Here is a 24,917-nt window from a genome sequence, read left to right on the forward strand (position 1 = left end):
CCCACCACTGTCCACTGCCCTGTCATCTATAAGCTTTGCCAGCCTCCCCTTCCCATACCTAATTGAGGTGCAGGCCATGCCTAGTGAAACTTGATCTACTGATAGACTCAACTGGCACCACTGCAATGTGACCCATGCCCTCTGCCATCAGTGGCCTCTCCAGCCCCACGTAAACACGCCTAAAGCTGCATTAAGATGAGGCTGTTCATGATGCTGAAACAGTTGTATGAAATGCGCGTTAGTGCCACCAGTTTGAGTAGCTATGTTTACCAGGTCATCACCTGTATCATATTCTCCATCCCTATCAAGACTATTCCCTGCTCCACCCACTATCACTACCTGATCCTCCTTCATAAAATTCCTACATAACTCCCATATGTTGTCAGTCACCTGTGCCAACCCTGCACTAGGCTTCACAATGCTGGTGACCTGATACTCACCCACAATGCTTCCTGCAACTGCTGGCCCACACCTCTACTGCGTGAATTACCTAGCAGCAGAACCTTCTTCTTTCTGTTAGAATTTGCAACTGACTTAGGCTTCCTAACTGCTGAGGACTGCTGCATGTTTCCTACACCTAGATGTACATGAGGCTCCTCTCCACTCAACTCTGACAGTTGGTCAGATCTATTACATATAAGCAAAGTGCTACCATCTGAACACCTCCTCCTCCTAGCTGCCTTCTTGCCAAGTGCCAGTTTCCATTCCCCAGCACCATTCACCCTCCTCAACCTATCTAATTTCTCCTTTGCTTGTTGTAACTGCCCCTGAAGGGTACAGATCTTATGCTCCTGCTCCTTTATCAACTTATTTCTACTACAGATTCTGCATTTCCAGGAGAGGATCTCACTGGAATGCCCACTGGCTTCCTCATTGCATTCCCCCCCAATGAAAATACTTTGAACAAATCCCACACTGTAACCAACTACTCACAAACCTAGGACAGAGCCAACACTTCTCACTCGTGGTGAAATTTTACAGTTACTGAAAAACCTATGTGTCTACCTTACCTAAGTTCAGTTACACTAACAGAACTATTTATAGAACTAACAATAGCAGTCAGAATTCTCTCTTTACTAAGAAAGCAACTACTTTTATTAATACTACTAAACCACAACTATACCAATACCAACAAAACTTCACAAAATTATTAGCTAAAACCAAAAATTGAAGCGGCCACTGGAACACTCAACGAAGTTAAAACAGTGAATGAAAATTTTGCTGATACGTTTCACTAGAAACAATAAGAAAACTAAAGCGCAAAATTTACTAAAAATTTCAACACACAGAAAACTCTAAAAAACAGTGAGTGAACATTTCCAAAAGTTTAGTAAATCGTTATTTTGCCACAAACAGCACGAAACACCACTGAAAAATATTAAATTTAATAATATACATCAACACAGATACTTTGCAAGCCACCGTACACTTTGTGGCAGAGGGCACCCTGTACTACTACTACTAGTCATTTCCTTTCCTGTTTCACTTGTAAATAGAGTAGGGTAAAAATGACTGTCTGTATACCCCTATATGAGCCTCAGTTTCTCATATCTTATCTTTGTGGTCTTTATGTGCAATGTGTGTTGGAGACAGTGGAATTGTCCTGTAGTCAGCTTTAAATGCCATTTCTCTAAATGTTCTCAATAATGTTCCATGAGAAGAGCATCACCTTCTCTCCAGGGATTCCCATTTGAGTTCCTGAAGCATCTGCTAGGTGCAACATCAAAAGGCTGTGCCAAAGGATATGGTGATGCGGGGAGGGGGGACAGGAAGAAAAAGGGTGAGGAGAAAGGACATCGTAAGTGCATTTTCAGGAGCTGGAGCTGGAGCTGGAACTGGAGCTGGAGTTGGAACTGGAGTTGGAGTTGGATTAGGGAAGGTGACAGGCAGGTGGATAGGTAAGGTGACAGGCAGGTGGATTAGGGAAATTGATAGGCAGGTCGAGGACCAGGACTAGTGAAGGTCATGGCCATGGGGGCTATGAGAACAACTGATATGTTGTAGAGAGAGTTTCTGCCTGCACGGTCAAGCTGTCTCGTTGCCACAGATTGATGGTGAACATTTATGGAGACAGACAGGTTATTAGTTGTCATTAGAATGTGGTATAGTGCTTGCAGCCTGTTACCCACAACCTACCCTCCTATATAAAAGACACCAACAATTTCCTCTACAGAGTCTCAACAGTTCTTGTTCCTTTACCACTTGGCACCCTGTTCAATCACTGTTGGTTCCACCTTCCTCTGTACAAAGCGTTGCTGCTACTGGACACCTGAATGCCTGACTGCCTCCAAATCTATAACTTCTTTGCTAGTCACCATGCGTAACTATATCCTCACCCACAATTACTTCTTCTTTGAAGACATCATCTACAAACAAATCCATGGTACAGCAATGGGTACCCACATGGCACCATCACATGCTATTCTATCCATTAGCCATATAGAGGAATCCTTCTTAATCACTCAGAACCTCAAAGCTGTCACCTGGTTCAGATTCACTGATGACATCTTCATGATCTGAATCTAGGCTGAGGGAACCCTATCCACATTCTCAAAGAACCTTAACACTTTCTCCCCCATTAGCTTCGCCTGGTCCTTATCAGCTCAAAAAGACACCTTCCTTCATGTCGACCTCCACTTCCAGGATGGCTACACCAGTACTTCTGTCCAGATCAAACCCACCAATAATTGTCAATACCTACACATTGACAGCTGCCATCCAACCCACACCAAGTAGTCCCTTCCATACAGCCTAGCCCCTCATGGTCACTGCATTTGTAGCGATGAGCAGTCACTTTCCAGATATTCCAGGGGTCTCACTGAAACCTTCACAGACCAAAATTACCTTCCTAATCTTCTTCAGAAACAGGTCTCTCTTATCTTGTCTTACCAGTCACCTACCACTCCCCACATACCCTCTGTCTGGCCACATGGGAGCACTCCTGTCATGACTCAGTACCACCAAAGACTGGAACAACTGAATCACATTCTCCACGAGGGTTTTGACTACCTCACCACATGCCCTGAAATGTGAAATATCCTTCCCACCCACCCCACAGTGAAATTCCATTGCCCACCCAACATACGGTATTTCCTTGCCTGCCCCTACTCCATCACTGCTCCCAACCCCTTGACTCATGTCTCATATCCCCACAATAGAGCTAGATGCAAGACGTGTTCCATACATCATCCCACTACCATATGCTCCAATCCTGTCACAGGCATCTCCTGTCCCATCAAAGCAACAATGTGATCTATTAACTTAGCTGCAACCACTGTGCCACATTCTGCTTGGACATAAAAACTAACATTCTATCTGTCCACATGAATGGTCACTGCCAAACTGTGGCCAAGAGACAGCTGGGCTACCCAGTTGCTGAACATGCCAGCCAGCTCCCTGCTACCATTGGATAAGCAGCTGCCAGCAGCAAGTCGTATACTCCTAGCTCACTTATTTGTTACATAGTTTCGTATAGGAGGTGTAATTTCGAGTTTTGGTTACTGTAATCGTAAATTCAGGCAGATTGTAGCGCAGTCGTTAGGCATTTGTACAGGTTAGTTCATACATTCTTTGCGTGTTTCCCTTGCATTATCTAGGCACGGACTCGTGTTTCAGTAACTGTTATTCAACATTGATTAGAATGGACAGGGACTGTGATTGCTGTGTTCGGATGAGAGCTGAGTTGGCATCCCTTCGCTCACAGCTGCAGGCGGCGCTGACTTCGGTCGCGCAGCTTGAGGCTGTTGCCAATGGGCACCACTGTGGGGAGCCGGACTTGGGTATCACGGGGATGTCAACCTCGTCCCGTCTGTCTCCAGATCGCTCTGCCGCTGTGGTTGCCCCGGTTACTGCCCACAGTGGGGCTGAGCCCTCTCCTGTGGTTGATTGGGAGGTCGTTCCAAGGCGTGGCAGGCAGCGAAAGACGTCCCCGGAGACTGATCAGAAAAAATCCCCGGTGCGTCTGACAAACAGGTTTCAGGTACTGTCTCTGGCTGAACCAGATGCAGCTGCCTACCCTGTTTCAGAGGATGCTTCTCAGCCTTCAACGTCCGGGCAATCACAGAGGGTGGGGTTATTGGTAGTTGGGAGCTCCAATGTTAGGCCATGAAGAGCACAGGGTGCAGCCAGCTGCAGGTGGTGGCACATGTTGGCACTAATGACGTGTGTCGCTTTGGATCTGAGGAAATTCTCTCTGGATTCCAGCGGCTATCTGATTTGGTGAAGGCTGCCGGTCTTGCTTATGAGATGAAGGCAGAGCTCACCACCTGCAGCATCATTGACAGAAATGACTGCGGACCTTTGGTGCAGAGCCGGGTGGAGGGTCTGAATCAGAGGCTCAGACGGTTTTGCGACCATGTTGGCTGCAAATTCCTTGCCTTGCCCCGTAGGGTGGTGGGGTTTCGGGTTCCGCTGAATAGGTCAGGAGTTCACTACACTCAGCTGGCGGCTACACGGGTAGCGGAGGCTGTGTGGCGTGGACTGGGCGGTTTTTTAGGTTAGAAGGCCTCGCGAAAGTACGGGGTGGGCTGCAATCTCAAAGGGTGCATGGCAAATACAGGACGTGCTTGGATCAAGGAACAGTCGGAATTGTAGTTGTAAATTGTTGTAGTTGTGCTGTGAAAGTCCCTGAGCTTCAAGCGCTAATAGAAATCACAGAAGCTGAAATCGTTATAGGTACAGAAAGCTGGCTAAAGCCTGAAATAAGTTCTGCAGAAACTTTTCCGAAGTCTCAGACGGTGTTCAGGAAAGATAGATTAGGCAGAATTGGTGGTGGAGTGTTTGTGTCTGTCAGTAGTGGTTTATCTTGTAGTGAAGTCGAAGTAGATATTCCGTGCGAATTGGAATGGGTGGAGCCGGCCACGGTGGTCTCGCGGTTCTAGGCGTGCAGTCCGGAACCATGCGACTGCTACGGTCGCAGGTTCGAATCCTGCCTCGGGCATGGATGTGTGTGATGTCCCTAGGTTAGTTAGGTTTAAGTAGTTCTAAGTTCTAGGGGACTTATGACCACAGCAGTTGAGTCCCATAGTGCTCAGAGCCATTTGAACAATTTTTTTGGAATGGGTGGAGGTTATACTTAACAGCCGAACTAAGTTAATAATTGGCTCCTTCTACCGACCCCCAGACTCCGATGATATAGTTGCTGAACAGTCCAGAGAAAATTTGAGTCTCTTAACAAATAAATACCCCACTCATACGGTTATAGTTGGTGGGGACTTCAACCTTCCCTCGATATGTTGGCAAAAATACTTGTTCAAAACCGGTGGTAGGCAGAAAACATCTTCCAAGATTGTCCTAAATGCTTTCTCTGAAAATTATTTCGAGCAATTAGTCGACGAACCCACGCAAATTGTAAATGGTTGCGAAAACACACTTGACCTCTTAGCTAATAGAGAGCATCATGACTGATACAGGGGTTAGTGATCACAGAGTCGTTGTAGCTAGGCTCAATACCGTTTCTTCCAAATCCACCAGAAACAAACGCAAAATAATTTTATTTAAAAAAGCGGATAAAGTGTCACTAGAAGCCTTCCTAAGAGACATCTCCATTCCTTCCGAACTGACTATGCAAATGTAGACGAGATGTGGCTCAAATTCAAAGATATAGTAGCAACAGCACTTGAGAGATTCATACCTCATAAATTGGTAAGAGATGGAACTGATCCCCCGTGGTACACAAAACAGGTCCGAACGCTGTTGCAGAGGCAACGGAAAAAGCATGCGAAGTTCAGAAGAATGCGAAATCCCGAAGATTGGCTAAAATTTACAGACGCGCGAAATTTGGCACTGACTTCAATGCGAGATGCCTTTAGTAGGTTCCACAACGAAACATTGTCTCGAAATTTGGTAGAAAATCCGAAGAAATTCTGGTCGTATGTAAAGTACACAAGCGGCAAGACGCAAGCAATACCTTCACTGCGCAGTGCCGATGGTACTGTTACCGACGAATGTGCCGCTAAAGCGGAGTTATTGAACGCAGTTTTCCGAAATTCCTTCACCAGGGAAGATGAATGGAATATTCCAGAATTTGAAACACGAACAGCTGCTAGCATGAGTTTCTTAGAAGTAGATACCTTAGGGGTTGCGAAGCAACTCAAATCGCTTGATATGGGCAAGTCTTCAGGTCCAGATTGTATACCGATTAGGTTCCTTTCAGATTACGCTGATACAATATCTCCCTACTTAGCAATCATGTACAACCGCTCGCTCACCGATAGATCTGTACCTATAGATTGGAAAATTGCGCAGGTCGCACCAGTGTTTAAGAAGGGTAGTAGGAGTAATCCATCGAACTACAGACCTATATCATTGACGCCGATTTGCAGTAAGGTTTTGGAGCATATACTGTATTCAAACATTATGAAACACCTCGAAGGAAACGATCTATTGATACGTAATCAGCATGGTTTCAGAAAACATCGTTCTTGTGCAACACAGCTAGCTCTTTATTTGCACGAAGTAATGGCCGCTATCGACAGGGGATCTCAAGTTGATTCCGTATTTCTAGATTTCCGGAAAGCTTTTGACAACATTCCTCACAAGCGACTTCTAATCAAGCTGCGGGCCTATGGGGTATCGTCTCAGTTGTGCGACTGGATTCGTGATTTCCTGTCAGGAAGGTCGCAGTTCGTAGTAATAGACGACAAATCATCGAGTAAAACTGAAGTGATATCAAGTGTTCCCCAGGGAATCGTCCTGGGAGCTCTGCTGTTCCTGATCTATATAAATGACCTGGGTGACAATCTGAGCAGTTCTCTTAGGTTGTTCACAGATGATGCTGTGATTTACCACCTAGTAAGGTCATCCGAAGAACAGTATCAGTTGCAAAGCGATTTAGAAAAGATTGCTGTATGGTGTGGCAGGTGGCAGTTGACACTAAATAACGAAAAGTGTGAGGTGATCCACATGAGTTCCAAAAGAAATCCGTTGGAATTCGATTACTCGATAAATAGTACAATTCTCAAGGCTGTCAATTCAGCTAAGTACCTGGGTGTAAAAATTACGAACAACTTCAGTTGGAAAGACCACATAGATAATATTGTGGGGAAGGCGAGCCAAAGGTTGCGTTTCATTGGCAGGACACTTAAAAGACGCAACAAGTCCACTAAAGAGACAGCTTACACTACACGCCTTCGTCCTCTGTTAGAATATTTCTGCGCGGTGGGATTGACGGAGCACATTGAAAGGGTGCAAAAAAGGGCAGCTCGTTTTGTATTATCACGTAATAGGGGAGACAGTGTGGCAGATATGATACGCGAGTTGGGATGGAAGTCATTAAAGCAAAGACGTTTTTCGTCGCGGCGAGATCTATTTACGAAATTTCAGCCATCAACTTTCTCTTCCGAACGCGAAAATATTTTGTTGAGCCCAACCTACATAGGTAGGAATGATCATCAAAATAAAATCGGAGAAATCAGAGCTCGAACAGAAATGTTTAGGTGTTTGTTTTTCCTGCGCGCTGTTCGGGAGTAGAAAGGTAGGGAGATAGTATGACTGTGGTTCAATGAACCCTCTGCCAAGCACTTAAATGTGAACTGCAGAGTAATCATGTAGATGTAGATGTAGATGTAGACTTAGATGATTGCTTCACAGTCTGTGACATCTGGAGTCCACCCAGCAACACCAACTTGCCTGAACTCTTTTGTAATCCCTCCCCACCCATCACATCACCCAGCAACACCAACTTGCCTGAACTCTTTTGTAATCCCTCCCCACCCATCACATCCCCTCCTGGCCACAATCTTCACTAGACTTTGTCCATCAACTGCCATTCCCCTTCCGAGCTCCCACCCACTACAGAACTATACATGCCTTCTATCCTGGCAGTGCATCTACATTAACCTTTTCCTTCTCTACTTCTATCCAGTTTTCTCCCCCTTTTTCCTCTCCCACTCCCACTGGCACAGCCCCCAGATGCTGCACCTAGCAGCCCTCTCCTGTTCCCACCACATCCCTGCATTGTCCGACAGGCAGTGCTAGCATCTTCCCCCACCCTACCCTGATATCCCTCCCCCTTTCCACCCCATGTCTTGCTTCCCCCCACTACCCATCCTATCTAGATTGCTGCTCACAACATACAAAGTCACAGTCAAGCCTCAGTGTCTGTGTCCATGTGTGTGTGAGTTGTGCTTGTGTGAATGTGTGTGAGTTTTCTTCTTCTGAAGAAGAACTTTATCCTAAAGCTGAAATATTTCTGGCATTTATTTCCATTCTATCAGTCTGTGACTGTGCCTCTTCTATTTGGTAAGTAGCAATCTTCCTTTTCCAGATTGTTGCTGTGAGTGAACTATGTATTTCTGCAACAGTAATTGGCACATTCATAATTATATTGTATTACAATTCATGTATTCCATTCGCACATGGAGCAACTGCTTGATATGAAGTACACTTTAAAGCATATGGATTATGGCATCTGTGTATACCGCAAAAAGTTGCTCCAATGACTAGTTTTAAACAACAGATAATGGTAATTCAACACTATTATTAAAAGGGTAGATTGATTCTCACCGTAAAGACATCATGTTGAGTTGTAGACATGTATCATGAAACGACTGTTACACATTCAACTTTCGGTCAAAGCCTATATAAAAAAAGAAAATTCACACACATTCACATAAGCAAATTCACTTAATGCACAAATGGCTGCCACCTCTGGTAGTTTGGACTGCAATGCAACTGTCTTATTGTGGCAGGGAAATGGGGGGGGGGGGCAGGGAAGGGGGAGGGATAACAAGCTGCAGGTGAGGGGAGAGAAAAGCACTGTCCGGTAAGTGTGTGTGGACTAGACTGCCTGGTGCAGCTTCAGGAGACTGTGGTGCAAGGAGGTAGGGGGAGGGAGGGGGTGGGGGTGGTAAAGGAGAAGAGCAGAGAAGGGGAAATATGTGCTGGTGCATTGGTAGAGGTCAGCACGCAATGAGGGTGAAGTACATCAGTACAGAAGAAGTGATTTGGACAGAAGACTGTGGGGCAGGGAGGTGGAAAAGGGGAGCAGCAGGGAAAGGGAAAGATGGACAGATGTGTTGGCACAGTGTGGCACACAATGAGGGTGAGGACATGAACAAGGAGCAGGTGATAGGACAGAGGTGGTGGAAACTGTTAGATGGAGTATGGGGGCAGTATGTTACCATGGGATGAGTTTGGGATAATTTCAGGAGCAGAGAATGTGTTTCCCACTTGCACAGTTCAGAAAAGTTGGTGCTGGGGGAGAGCATCCACATGGCCTGGGTTGTGAAGCAGCCATTGAAATCAAGTATGTTATTTTCAATTGCATGTTGTGCCACAGGGTGGTCTACCACACTCTTGGCCAAAGTTTGGTGCTGGTCTTTCATCCTGATGGACAGCTGGTTGGTGGCCATACCAATAGAAAAACCTGTATAATGATTGCAGCAAAGATGGCATATGACATGGCTGCTTTCACAGGCGGCATGGCTTCTGATGAGGTAGGACAAGCCTGTGAAAGGACTGGAATAGGAAGTGCAGGTTGGGTGGACTGAACAGGTCTTGCACCCAGGATGGACCATGAAATTATTGAAGTTGGGTGGGTAACAGAACATCAGTTTAGGAAGGATGGGAAGGATCTTGGATAGGATGTCCCTCATTTCAGAGCATGATTGGTTCAGTTTTTTCAGTCTGGGGTGGTATTGGGTGATGAAAGTTCTTGGGGATGGTGAGATGTGGCATGGGACATCTGTTTGTGAACTAGGTCTGGTGGGGTATAATACCTGTCTGTGAAGGCCTTGGTGAGACCTTCAGCACACTGGGTAATGGAGTTCTTGTCACTGCAAATGTGCCATCCCCAGATGGCCAGAATGTATGGGAAGGATTTTTTGGTGTGAAAGGGATGACAACTGTCGAAATGCAGGTACTGTAGGTTCGTAGGTTTGTGGAGGACCAAGTGAAGTCAATGGGAGAGAACGTGATGAAGTTGTGAAGGAATAAGGATAGGGTATCTTGATCCTGAGTCCAGATCATGAACATATCATCTATGTGCCTGAACCAGGAGGCTATGAATGTTTCCTCTAGATGGCTCCTAAACAGTTTGGTGGAGAAGGGTGCCATATTGGTGCCCATGGCGGTGCCACAGATTGGTTTTCTTGATTATCTATCATCATCCACTGAAATGAGGGACATCCTACCCAATATCCTTCCCACTCCTCCTAAAGTGGTATTCTGTCAGCCACCCAACCTCCACAGCCTCCCAGACCAACACTATGCTATTCCCAATCCCTGCACCGACCGGGGTGGCCGAACGGTTCTAGGCACTACAGTCTGGAACCGCGTGACTGTTATGATCGCAGGTTCGAATCCTGCCTCTGGCATGAATGTGTGTGATGTCCTTAGGTTAGTTAGGTTTAAGTAGTTCTAGGGGACTGATGACCTCAGAAGTTAAGTCCCATAGTGTTCAGAGCCATTTGAACTCTTTGAACCCAATCCCTTGCCACTGGGATCATATCCCTGTGAAAGACTCAGGTGCAAGATCTGCCCAATCCACCCACACAACACTTTCTATTCCAGTCCTGTCACAGGCTTATCCTACCCTATCAGAGACCATGCTGCCTGTGAAAGCAGCCATGTCATATACCATCTCTGCAATGACTGCACAGCTTTCTCTATTGGTATGACCGCCAGTCATCTGTCCACCAGGAGGAATAGCCCCCACCAACCTGTGGCCAAGAGCATGGTAGACCAATCTGTGGTACAACATGCAGCTGCACATAATACGCTTGATTTCATGGCTGCTTCATTGCCCAGGCTATGTGGATCCTCCCCTCCACCACCAGCTTTTCTGAACTACGCCAGTGGGAGTTATCCTTAAAACACATTCTCCACTCCCAAAATTATCCCAGCCTCAACCTACAGTAACCTGCTGTCTGCACACTCTCCACCCAACAGTTTTTGCCACCTCTGTCCTGTCACCTCGTCCCTGTTCATGTCCCCTCACCCTCATTTTGTGCAGCCCTCTGCCAATGCACCTGCCCATATTTCCCCTTTCCTGTTCCTCTCCTTTTCCATTCCCCCCCTCCCCCCCTCCCCCCCCCCCCCACCACCACCACCCGCGCCACTCACCTCCCTGCACCACAGCCTCGCAACGTTGTGCCTGGCAGTCTTCTAATGTATTCATCTCATCTGTGCATATTTCACCAGACAGTGCTCTTCTCTCCCCCCTCCCACGCTGTGCTATCCCCCCCTGTACCAGCCCCACTCCAGATAACCACTCAGCATGACAACTGCATTACAGTCTGGGTTGCCAGAGATGGTGATCTTTTGTGCATGATGTGTGCTTGCTCATCTGAATGTGTCTGTTTTCTTTTCTGAAGAAGGCTTTTGGCAAAAGCTAAATATGTAACAGTCTTTTCATTGTGCCTATCTGCAACTCAACATCTCACCTTTATAGTGAGTAGCAATCTATCCTTTTCCTAATATTGTTGATATTTCAACCTCTAGTTTTTACTGTTAGATAATGATAATTTCATATCTCACTGAAAATGTTACCACAGTTTGAAACAAAACTAGAATTCCAGTAGATAGTGGGATCCTTTTTACAAAGTCTGAAGTTTTAAGGTTGTGGAACAATAGAATTGTGAATTTGTGCAGTAATTTATGAATTCAGTGCATTCAAAACATGTAATTCCTACTTTCTAGGACATTATCCAAATATAATAATCACTGTAGCTCTGAACTGTTTTGTTTTTCAGAACACAAGTTTAACTTCACAGTAGCAAATTGCTCACTGAGCTTGATCAACCACCGAAAGGAAATTGTAGTTGTCACACTAACACAGTTTCTGGCAAGCTTAGAAACTCGTCCGTCAGCAAAGGCCTTCAAAATTTCCATGAGGATTGAAAGTTTTGTGGTTGAAGGTACAAGCTTGGAGAATGAGCTTGTTCCAATGGTTTCTGCAGATAATGTAGATACAGGTATGTTCCATAAGCTTGTAAGCTATTTACGCAGCACCTAAGTAACCTGCTTCTTTTATTCTGCTATTTTTTGATTGTATGTTATATAACAGTTATTAGTCATTGCAGTATCCTAAATTTAACTAAATGAGGCCTTATTTTAGGTAACACATCTTCGAACTTCCTCTCAATAGATTTTGAAAAGAATCCTTCTAATGTTGAAGCAGACTTCGAACTGTCAATAGCAGTTGAGCCTGTTGAAGTTGTTTACCATGAGGTAATACAAATAGTAATCAGTTATTCATAAGTTTTTCAGTGTAATTGGTTAAACTGAAATTTCTGTGTATTTTTAGCATGCAGTATCAGAGCTCATTAATTTCTTTCAAACAAGATCATCTAGTATGAAGGATGTCCTTCTGTACTTGGAGCAAAAAATTGAACAGATTGTTCAGGCCGGAAAGCCATTATTTCTGTATACTGTTGCCCGCCAAAAGACAATCAGCATTACTATGGACATCAAGGGACCATATATTGTTATTCCTGAAATGGGATCACTACAAAAGTGAGTTAAAAAAAAACTGTTTCAGTTTCCCTTTGTTTATTACCCCAGATGATTACGAAAAGTAATTTTTTTCCATGACAGAGGAGGCAGTGTAATGGTGATAGATCTGGGATGTGTTACTGTCAGGAGTGATCTACAAACTAGTACTACTGGGTTAGAAGATGCAACACAGATGGAGCTAGAAGAAAGACTATATGATAGGCTCCATATAGACTTTTGTGACCTACAGCTGCTATTTTGTGATTCAGGTAAGTACAATAAGTATGCATACATATCACCATAATGCCTATTGGAGCTAAAAGACTTCTGAAAATGGAGGAAGATTTCTGGAATGGTAAGCTCTTGGGTCAGCACAGAATATCCCGTAACACTCATTAATTACAAAATACCACTGAAAATGTATATATTTACTTTGGCACTCATAACTATTTTGCACAAATGATTTAAGTAAAAGTAATATTTGTCTCTTACATGTTTATAATTTTATGAAATTGTTACAAATGCTGTTTGAGTCTGAAAGCAATTATAGATTGCGAAGAATGTTGTCATGCAACAGCAGTCTGTACTCTTTTAATATCACAAAGATTTCTTTTTATAGTTGAGTGTTGTAAAATTCTTCATCTTTACTGTCTTGGTATATTTGTTTCTACTGCAACATCAGCTTAAGTGAACATCTCTGTTGGTATTATTTTCAGGAGAAGAATGGAGAGAATCCCTGAAATTTCAAGACACAGACTACCATTTGATTCCGAAAATTCGTTGCCAAATAGTGTTCTCCAATAGTGTAAAACCGGAATATAGGCAGTTACCAAGGTTAGAAAAATAGTTATTCACATTTGTCTGAAAAATATTTTTTCATATTGAACACTTTTTACATGACCATTAATTAATGCCCAAGATTACACCCTGTAGTGTGTTCTGTGCTCATAGTTGTCTGATATTGTGAATCTTCCAATTTTCTGACTATCATAACTGAAGAGTTCTAAAGTAAGCAGCAAAACATGCACATCACTTTATAAACAAATCACATTGTTATAAAAAGACATATATGGAATGTGTAACATTGGAAACAGACCATGAATTGAAACAAAAGAAAACAAGAGAATCAAGCAACTAAACAGACTTAGTAATTTTAAAGGAGCTGACCATTGTAAGATTAAGTCTACTAAAGTGAACCTAGTATGTAAAGCTGTGGGGGCCATTTTAGGACTGGTTGAAGCCCACAGTGCTGAAATAAGCATAGTGTAGTATCATCAGTAACTGCACCCATTAGTGAAAATTCAGGTGGTTGTCAAAACGTTGTTCATTTCTCCCATTCTCATTTCACCATTCATCTGAAATCCCTATATATGTACATACTCCACAAGCCACCATATGGTGCATGGTGAAGGGTACCATGTATCACTGCTAGACATTTCCTATCCTGTTCCACTTGCAAATACAGCAAGGAGTGAAAAAATTGTCTTAAAGCCTCCATATGAGTCTAATTTCTCTCATCTTATCTGTGTGGTCCTTATATGGAATGTACGTTCATGGCAGTAGAATCATTCTGCAGTCACCCTCAAATGCCAGTCCTCTAAAATTCTACAATAGTACCTCACAAAAAGAGCATCATATTCACTTCATGGATTCCCATTTGAGTTTATGAAGCATCTCTGTAATACTTGCATGCAGATCAAACCTACTTGTAACAAATCTAGCAGCATGCCTCCTAATTCCTTCAGTGTCTTCCTTTAATCCAACCTGGTGGGGATCCAAAACACTTGAACAGTATTCAAGAAAGGGTCACACTATCATTCCATATGCCGCCTACTTTATAGATGAGCTACACTTTCCCAAAATTCCCCCAATAAAATGAAGTTTACTCTTCACTCTCCCTACTACCTACCTGATGTGCTCATTCCATTATGTATATGCTATTTTTTTTTTTTGCCCCCCCCCTCCCCCCTGCTCGTATGAATCAAACCCATGCCCAGAGGATTGACAATCCGTCATGCTGTGCTGACCCTTCAGCTACTGGGGGCGGATGATGTATATGCTACGCAATGTTAAGATATTTAATTGATGTGACTGTATCAAGCAACACCCTACTATTGCTGTATTCTTATGTTACAAGACTGGTTTTCCTAGTCTGGAATGGGGAGAAAATGGAAGATCGATGTAATAGAACAATGTGGCAGTGTAAGGAATAGCACGCAACAAATTAGCCTAAGAGCAAAAGGAGGGAGGGAAGTGGACATTCGGAGAAAGGTGCAAGGGAAGAGGGGATTAGATGAAGAGACAAGGAAAACATGAGGTAAAGCTACACCTGTTGTCCTTCATTCTTTACTTGGGTTCTTAAAGCTACAGTGGATTGATGTACTCAAACTCAGGATAACTACAAATGTAAAATGTAATGTGAGCTAACAGTAGGGAACAAATGATGTCGATAACCTTCACAAAAATTTTAGTTAGCTGGATTGATATCCCACAAACATAAAATAGCATCCAGCTGCTGACATTTTGTATTAGTGAGTAATTCAAGAAATGTATCAAGGTATCCCGTGATTATGGGTCAGACTACATGCTAAGTCACAAATACTGACTCTTACATGTTGAGTGACTGTAAGAGTATACAAGATGACTTAGACAGAATTTCTAGATGGTGTGCAGAAAGGCAGTTTTTTCTGAACTTAGCAAAATGTAGTGTTACAGAGCAAAGGCAACACACTTTCACCACTTCATTTCTTCTCCAAAAACTGTCTACAGCACAGAAAAATTTTTCTGCTTTTGATGAAGGTCTTCTGGCAGTGTAAGAAACCATCAAACATTTCCACACTGACATTGAGGGCCGTCCTTTCTTCATTATTACTGGTCACAAACAGCTGGCAGATGCCTTCTGCAACCCGCCAGAGGATATTCCCCCCCCCCCCCCCCCCCCCAACACTTCCGCCACTTCGACCTAGTCTCTCAATTTACTACAGATATTGCGCTACCTCAAAGGCACGGAGAACATCCCCGCTGATTTCCTCTCGGATCAATGCCATTTCAAGTATCATCGATTGATCCGACCTCACTGCTCTATAGGCTTCAGATGAGGACACTCAGGGTCTGCTCACAGACCCGCAGTCAGTCTTTGCTCATGTTTACCAAGGCTAAGTTCCCTGGCATTTCGGACAAAGTGTGGTGTGACTTTCCTGCGGGCATTCTGCAGCCTTTGCTCCCACCATGCTGCGCCGTCTGGTTTTCAACGCCTTGATAATCTTGCCCACCCCGGTGTCCAAGCCACCACTTGCCTCGTCACCGAGCGTTTTGTGTGGAAAGATGTGAAACGGGTCTGTCAAACATGGGCACACGGTTCCATGTCCTGTCAACAGAACAAAATAGGATGTCACACCTCTCCACCACTCGGCAAGTTTGACGTTCCTAAAGGATGTTTCCGTCATGTACATATCGACCTTACCAGTCTCCTACTCTTGCTCTTTCCCACACTTAATCCATTTCTGCATCAATATCGATAATCTCCAAACCACCGTGAATCACAAGGCAGAGGGTACTTTCTGTTGTACCACCTATTAGGTTTTCTTACCATCCCATTTGTGTGTGGAATATGGGGTGAATTACTGCTTAATTGCGTCTGTGTGAGTGTTGATTAGTATAATCCTGCCTTTGTAAATCCTGTGTGAGTGACATGTAATGGGTTGTACCATATTCTTAGATCCATCACTCAATAATCTTTCTTAAAACTTTGTAAGTAGGATTTAATTTGATAATAATTGGCATCTATCTTCATACTTTTTACGGAATGCTAGAGTAATAATAAAGGACTTTATGTTTATCTTTCTGTAGCAAAATTCCATCTCTGCAAAACATACCTGTTGTAAAAGTCCCTGTAAAATATTGCCACAGAAGCTGAGTAGTACCGTGGTGTAGTGGTTATGATACTAAATGTTGAATGGAGGGGCAGGAATTCAAAACTCACCTGGACTGTACCGTTTTAATTTCTATATTTGGTTTGATTACATTCCAGAATTATCCACAAATGTCAAGAATCAGTGTACTGGAATGTTCTGTAGCTGTATATATACTGTATGTGTGTTGGCTGGAGGCAGTTCGCTCCACGCTCCTGTATGTGCAAGTGCTGAATAAACCTTCATTAAGTGAAGTTAGTGTTCGTCATTCCTCTAATTACACCTTCTTCTATGTGACACTATTCTGGTGGAGGCACTGAATATTGGAACTTGTGATGGTGCACATTATCGACAACACAATGGCTCCCATCAGGCCATGACAGAGCTCCATTTACGTGGAAAAAAACCCGAGTTCGAGCCATATTCAACAGATCGCAATCTACTGGAGACTGAAGAAGAAGAGAACATTACGATGACAGCAACTGTGTGCCACCACATGAGACATCCTTCCGAGTTCTCTGGTAATGATGGCCAAGATCCAAACAAGTGGATGAAGGTATATGAGCGTATAGCCAAATTTAACAAATAGGATGACACTGTGTTGAGAACAACGAGGAGAAGTTCACAAGCTGGGAAGTATTCTAGGTGGAACTGCGCAAGTATTTTGGTGACACACAACGACAGAAGTGCAAGGCTGAAGACAAATTAAAGCGCAGGGCACAATGACCAGGTGAAACTACAGCATCCTACATTCAAGACGGCTTGGAGCTGCGTAATATAGTGGATCCTAGAATGAAGGAGGAAGATAAGATTGCGTATCTCATGAAGGGTGTTGCTGAGGACACGTATCAAGCCCTACTCCTGAAGGAGGTGTCGACAGCAGAGGACTTCATAAAATTGTGCTAGTATCTCAAGACAATGCATCAAAAACGAATTACATGCAAGAAGTTTGAACAGCTTCAAAGCATCATATCGATGTCTGTGATGGAGGAAGCAATTGATTTCAAAAGTGTTTTTTGTCAGATAGTGAGAGAGGAAGTTCAAAAGGCACCTGATATGCACAGCGAGCAAAAAACTGAAACGTTTCAAGAGGTCATAAGGATGGAAGCGGAACAGACATTGAACCCAATCTCTCGTCCTTCATTTCCCTTTAAAATGGTGAAAAAGTCGAGACTCAGGTGGAGTTATGTTCCTAGAATGCCTCATGAGGAACCTGTTGGGGCACCAAGGAAGACTGATGTCTGGAGGACCCAGGATAACCAACCAGTATGTTTCCACTGCGGACAACCAGGACATGTGGTGTGCTATTGTTGAGAAAGGTGGCAGATATTTAATGCCACCCACACCAGAAGACAGCAGACTGATGTTAGCTGACGCCAACTCCGGGATGACAAAGATGAACAAGAAGATGTGTGTGCAGGATGACGTAGGTCACCATCGCTGCAAGATAGCCGCTGGAGAGGACGCTCCCGAACACACCAATCAAGGTCTCCATCGCCGTTTAGAAGTTCCAGCCTATCACCTAGCCACCGCAACCTGGAAAACTAAAGGGTGTGACCTTTCTTGGAGGTGAGGCTGCCAAAGAGAAAAATCCTCCGACGTTGATCACTACCTCGATATCCTCATGGATGGCTGACCAGCCCAAGCTCTTGTGGACCCTGGAGCATCATATTCAGTCATTTTGGAGAAGTACCATCGCCAGTTGCAGAAAACCGTATTTGTCGATGACAAAATATCTCTGCTGAAGGTGGCTAATGGGAAATACGTAAAACCTACAGGAAGATGTACCATTCGTGTGGGTATAAGTGGCTGTACACAGCCCTTAGAATTAATCATCTTACAAGAGTGCAGTCATGTTGTCATTCTCCAATAGGTCTTTTTGAAAGCTTCTCAGTCAATTATAGATTGCGGTTGCTCGAAGATTATGCTAGACCAGATGAGATGCTGTGGACAGGAAGATGCACATCCGAGTGTGTGGAGACTGTGAGCTGGATGAAGTGATAATTCCTGCAGTCAGCACTAGAAAGGTAACTGTCACGCGTCATGCCATGTGTCAACCCATGGATCTTGTAGTGGAATGTAAGAGAAGCATACCACTGAAGAATAACTTGGTCATCCCAGCCTCTATCATCTCGTTTAAGAATGGATTCGGTGACCCGTGGATAGTTAACTGTCATCGAGAACCACAGATCCTACCAAGATGCATGTGTGTAGCAAACACCGAGCCGTTAATTGAAGAACAGCTGAGCATCATAGAAACATAGAAACCGCCAGTCTTTAAGAGTTCTCTGAATGCTTCAGTCTACAGGTGAAGATCAAATTAGACAAATCGACGGTGAAGCACCGGATTAGAACTGGAGACCATCAACCAATAAGCCAGAGAGCATACCGTGTGTCAGCAACGGAACATTGAATAATTCGCAGCGAGGTAGAGAAAATGATGAAGAATGACATCATTCAGCCTTCGCAGAGCCCATGGTTGTCACCAGTGGTCCTTGTCAGGAAGAAGGATGGCAGTTGGCATTATAGTGTAGATTACAGAAAGCCTAATAAGATAACTAAAAAGGACATTTACCCTCGTCCATGAATTGATGATACACTAGATTGTCTGAAGGGGGCTACGTTTTTCTCAACCATGGACATGTACTCAGGATATTGGCAAATCGAAGTAGATGAGGCTGATCGTGAGAAAACTGCATTCATCACCCCTGAGGGCCTGTATGAGTTTAAGGTAATACCGTTCAGTTTGTGTAATGCACCAGCGACATTTGAACGGATGATGGATAATCTTGTCACCTGAAGTGGACGACGTGTCTTTGTTATTTAGATGACATTATAGTGTTCTCAGAGACATTTGATGAACATATAAAAAGACTGAGGGCCGTTCTTAAGTGTCTCCAACAAGGCAGACTGAAAATTAATCCAAGAAAGTGTCTCTTCGGAGCAAAAGAAATCAAAATACTTGGACACCTTGTGTCAAACGAAGGTGTTTGGCCAGAACACAAAAGTGAGATCTATAACAGAATTCCCTATTCCTAAAAGTATTAGAGATGTAAGAAGCTTCCTCGGATTATGTTCTTATTACCGTCGTTTTATCAAAGACTTTTGTATCAAAGCCAGGCCCCTCCAAGAGTTGTTAAAAGCTGATGCTAAATTTATCTGGGGTGGTGCTGAACAAAATTCTTTCGATGTGCTGTAAAAAGCTCTGACACCTGAACCTGTACTTGGTCTGTATGATGAGAGAGCACTTACAGAACTACACACAAATGCTGTGGTCTGGGCCATTCATAGTTGTTACAGACCATCATTCACTTTGTTGGTTGACAGGTCTTAAGGATCCAGCAGGATGACTCACCAAGTGGGCGCTATGTCTTCCACGAGTATGACGGCATTACCATAGTGTACAGAAGTGAAAGAAAACACCAAGATGCCAACTGTCTTTCAAGAAACCCTGTGCAAGACCATCAAGACTTTGATGAAGATAGTGACTGTCTCACTGCACTCCAGGATCTTTCCGCTGAGCAAAATGAGGACGCCAAGCTATGTCAAATTATGCTTGCCTTAAATTGGTCAGAGGATGTGAAAGAACAATTTAAGGTAGTTAATGGATTACTTTCCAAGAAAAACTGTGATCCATTTGGAAAGAGGTGGCTACCAGTGATTCCTAAACACATGTGCTTAGATGTTCTACAGAAATTCCATGACACACCTGAGGCTGGACATTTAGGATTTATTAAGACTTATGATAGAATCCACAAGAGTTTTTTCCATCCAGGTTTATTTAGGAGTGTCCGTCACTATGTGTCACATTATAGAGAGTGCCAGAGGACAAAGGCAGTTCCTCAGAAACCACCTGGCTGACTCAAACCAATTCCACCAGCCGAAACGCCTTTCCAGCTTGTTAGGATCGACCTCCTTGGATGATTTCCAATGTCTGCCAGTGACAATAGATGGATTATTGTTTGCACTGATTATCTGACACGCTATGCTATTTCGAAAGCCGTGAAAACAGCCGAAGCATCCGAGGTAGCCAAATTCATCAACAGAGACATTGTATTAAATTGAATCTTGTGACAGAGATAAACCATCAGTGGAACATTACTCATCACATGAAGACTGCCTACCATCTGCAAACTATCGGGCTTACTGAATGCCTTAATAAGACCTTGGTTGACATGCTATCAGTGTTAGTCAGTGTTGAGGAGAGCAACTGGGATGAGGTGGTACCTTTTGTGATGTTTGCCCACAACACCACCAAACAAGACGCCACAGGATTTACACAATTTTTCCTGGTGCATGGGTGTGAGGCGACTACGACGATGAACACTGTGTTTCCATTACATCCTGCTGACATGGACAATGACTACATCGGCCAGGTGTTAACCAGAGCTGACGAAGCTTGGCAATTAGCTGGACTCTGCACGCTGCAGGCTCAAGAAAATGATTGCTGAATGTATGACATAAGCCACTGCCCTGCTGTCTAACAGCCTGGTGACCTCGTCTGGATCTTCACTCATGTTTGGAAGGTTGGTCTCTCTGAGAAGCTCCTCAGGTGCTACTTAGGACCTTATAAGGTTGTAAAACAGTTGTCTGATGTTACTTGCGAAGTTGAAGATTTTGACTGCAACACAAGATGATGAAAGACCAGAGATACGGTCCACATCCTTAGAATGAAGCCCTACAAGGATTCTGAACCCAGGGTAAATTCGAAGCTCCAGCGACAGGCAGCAAGGACAAAGGTGAAAAAGAGTTTAGCGGCAGAAGAAGTTCTAAGAAAATCACCACCAGGGCGAGCATCAGTCATCGGGAGTTGGAGTATGGAAGACCGATGTTTATTCTCTGTATGGACTAAATGATCCAGGAGTGGCAGAAACAAACCCACCTGGTGTAAATATGAAAAAAGTACTTTGTTGTGAATATTATTATTTGCTGATGATTAGATACTAATGGCTAAAAACAAAGATGCTTTACAAATATCGTATACAAACTTAAAAATCAGATAAATCAGATAAGTCAGCAGTGGCAGAACATAGTTTCAACAAAGGACATCTGTTCATATTTGAGAAAACAGAAATGTTGCGTTGAGCTAGTGGCTCTTGGGAGAGCATTATTAAAGAATTTGGCGAGGTAAGGCTCTATGACAATCTCATCAACAGGGATGACAGGACCTGCTAAGTTTCGCATGGAATTCTGTGATAGCAGCTATATGCTGAGACTGTGTCCAGCAGTTGACACTTCTTGTGCCTGGCCAAGTGAGCACTGCTTATGTATATACAGGGTGATTTTCTTCACCATGTACAAACTGTAGAGATTAATTGATGAGAGGATACAAAATGAAAAAGCTGTAATGAACTTGTGTCCAGACATTCATGGTTTCCATGCTAGAAACCATTTATTGAGTCATATATTGTTACAGATACTACAGCCTAATACGCACTGTAGCATGCAACCACACTTACAGTATGTGTTGGAAATGGTTTCCACATGCCTCAATGCATGCGTGTATGCACCATTGCATGTTCTGCTTCACACATTCGCATCAGCCAGGCTGCATCTAAACAGTGTTGAAGTCAGCATGAATATGTTGCCCCAGTGTTTACACATCTGGAATGATACTTTTGAGATGGACCCATTAGCAGAAATCACATGGGTTGAGATCCAGTGAATGAGCATGCCATTCATCTGGACCCCCTCGTCTGATCCATTGACCAGGGAAGACATGACTGAGAAGCATCTGAATGTTAACAACAAAGTGGGGTGGAGCACCATCATGTAGCAGCCACAAAATCCTTTCAATCATCAATGGCCCTTCTTCCAGCAGGGGAGGCAAAGTCACTCACAAGAAACGCTGACAAATCTAGTTACAGTATGGAAGTACTTCAAATAGATGATGATGATTATGATAATAAGGATAATGATAATGGCAATGACACATGTAACTGGTAACAAAAGTAATATAATCTTTTACTGTAGTGTTCAACCCAATAATCAGTTATGTAGGACTGGTGGACTATACTGCATGGTTTGTGTGTGTGTGTTTTCAACTTATTAAAAATTAAGGTACTACTTTTACTTGTTTATTGTAGGAAACTGTTCTGTAATGTAGAAAGTTTATGCTAATCAAACATTAAAATTAAAGACAGAAGTAATATAATATTTTTGTATGCTGTGATTATCATGTGATAATAAGCATATACACTGAAGAGCCAAAGAAACTGGCACACCTGCCTAATATCTTGTAGGACCCCCACGAGCATGCAGAAGTGCCACAACACGGCATGGCATGGACTCGACTAATGTCTGAAGCAGTGCTGGAGTGGATTGACACCATGAATCCTGCAGGGCTGTCCATAAATCCGTAAGGTACGAGGCGTTGGAGATCTCTTCTGGATAGCATATTGCAAGGCATCCCAGGAATGCTCAATAATGTTGATGTCTGGGGAGTTTGGTGGCCAGCGGGAGTGTTTAGACACAGAAGAGTGTTCCTGGAGCCACTGTGTAGCAATTGTGGATGTGTGGGGTGTTCTATTGTCCTGCTGGAATTGTCTAAGTCTGTTGGAATGCACAATGAACATGAATGGATGCAGTTGATCAGACATGATGATTACGTACATGTCAACTGTCAGAGTTGTATTTAGGCATGTGAGGTTTCCCATATCTCTTCAACTGCACATGGTCCACACCATTTACGAGCCTCTACCAGCTTGAACAGTACCCTCCTGACATGCAGGGTCCAAGGATTCATGAGGTTGTCTCCACACCTGTACATGTCCATCCATTCGATACAATTTGAAATGAGACTCATCCAACCAGGCAACATGTTTCCAGTCACTGTCAGTGTTGACGGACCCAGGCAAGGTGTAAAGCCTTGTGTCATGCAGTCATCAAGGGTACACAAGTGGGTCTTCTGCTCCAAGAGCCCATATTGATGATGTTTCATTGAATGGTTCACACGCTGACACTTGTTGATGGCCCAGCACTGGAATATGGAGCAATTTGCAGAAGGATTGCACTTCCGTCACATTAAATGATTCTCTTCACTCATCATTGGTCCCGTTCTAGCAGGATCTTCTTCCGGCCACAGTGATGTCAGAGATTTGATGTTTTACCTGATTCATGATATTCACAGTACACTCATGAAATGGTCGTATCGGAAAATCCCCACTTTATCACTGCCTTGGAGATGATGTGTCCCATCGCTCATGTGCTGACAGTAACAATATGTTTAAACTGATTTAAATCTTGATAACCTGCCATTGTAGCAGCAGTAACTGATCTAACAACCGCGCCAGACCCTTGTTGTGTTATATAAGCATTGCCGACCGCAGTGCCATATTCTGCCTGTTTTCATATCTCTGTATTTGAAAATGCATGCCTATACCAATTTCTTTGGAACTTCAGTGTATTACACAATGCAGTGAAAAATTTCTGTCATAAAAAAGTCTCATTTCTTTTCCTAATTTCAGGTTTAAGTTGAATATATCTTTGGCAAGTCTGAAACTAAATCTGTCAGATCGGAAGCTAGGAATGGTTATGGATTTCTTGGATAATGTGCCTTTGCCTTCTCCAAATACACTGAGGGTTTCTGAATTGGAACTGAGCATTGATAAAGAAACTGTTGATGACAGTTCTGTAGCTAAATATTTTTATACTGATAGGATCCATCAGGAACCATCTAAAGAGCAACTTCAGAGGATTAAACAAGTAATTGTATTGTCTGAATTATCACATGAAAAGAAGATTCCAGAAATGTCTGATAAAACTGCTTCTAAACCAGAGTTGTTAGAAGTTGACAGGTAAGCCACGTTTAATATATTTTCTAAGTGATTATTTCAGCTCTACAAAACAAAGTGATTAGAAATTTATACAAAGCTTATTTTATAACTTAAAAGGTAATTTGAACGTGATTGCACTAGTTTTAGGGTAGATTGTGTATTACAAAACAATACCCTTATTGTAGACAGCTCGGACTATTAGAAAATTTCACACAACATCAGAACTTCCATACGCACAAGAAATGTATCACAATAGGTGCTAAGACAGAATTATCATATCAGATGTTGACCCATTTGAATCATAGATAGATCTCCTTTGGAAACTGAACATTGAGAGGATAAAGTAAAAGATGAAAGAGATAATGGTAATGCACTCTGGAAAATCTGGTACCGAGCACCACGGGTTTCTAATCTGTGCCAGACACCATGGACCTTAATTACCACTACAGGTCTCTGCAGCTGCCACACCATAAGCCATGGCTGCACGGGCTCTGGGCCTGTGTATAATGTGAGGGCGCCATGGTGCAGCATGTGGTCCCAGCAGCCAATAGCGATGTACCCTATCATGTATTTAAGTGCCTGCCTCTCCCTCAGTGAGGTAGTCAGATATTCGGGTGAGTCTATCGACATCTTACCTACAGACAACACATTTACTTTGCTTGTTTCCGTGTACGAGTGGACGTTTTTGATTCATGAGTTTTTCGCTTGTGACCCCATTGCTTTTTGCGTGTTGTTGTTCGTAGGGTTTTGCTCAGTCATCGGTCATTGTTCATGTCCCTCCTTTCGTGTTGTCCAT

The 24,917-nt window shown here is 43.4% G+C and overlaps 1 protein-coding gene across 1 annotated transcript in view; it reads left to right on the top strand.

The window, feature by feature from the left end:
• Nucleotides 1–24,917, top strand: part of LOC126248619 (intermembrane lipid transfer protein VPS13A-like) — a 764,418-nt gene that overhangs the window by 211,613 nt on the left and 527,888 nt on the right. Inside the window, exons 11-16 of the mRNA XM_049949782.1 lie at nt 11,694–11,915; nt 12,059–12,171; nt 12,248–12,456; nt 12,538–12,704; nt 13,152–13,269; nt 23,813–24,142. Coding sequence (XP_049805739.1) covers nt 11,694–11,915; nt 12,059–12,171; nt 12,248–12,456; nt 12,538–12,704; nt 13,152–13,269; nt 23,813–24,142 — 1,159 coding nt within the window. The remainder of the gene's footprint in view (nt 1–11,693; nt 11,916–12,058; nt 12,172–12,247; nt 12,457–12,537; nt 12,705–13,151; nt 13,270–23,812; nt 24,143–24,917) is intronic.

This window comes from Schistocerca nitens, chromosome 3 (assembly GCF_023898315.1).
Source record: "Schistocerca nitens isolate TAMUIC-IGC-003100 chromosome 3, iqSchNite1.1, whole genome shotgun sequence".
NCBI classification, from domain to species: domain Eukaryota; kingdom Metazoa; phylum Arthropoda; class Insecta; order Orthoptera; family Acrididae; genus Schistocerca; species Schistocerca nitens.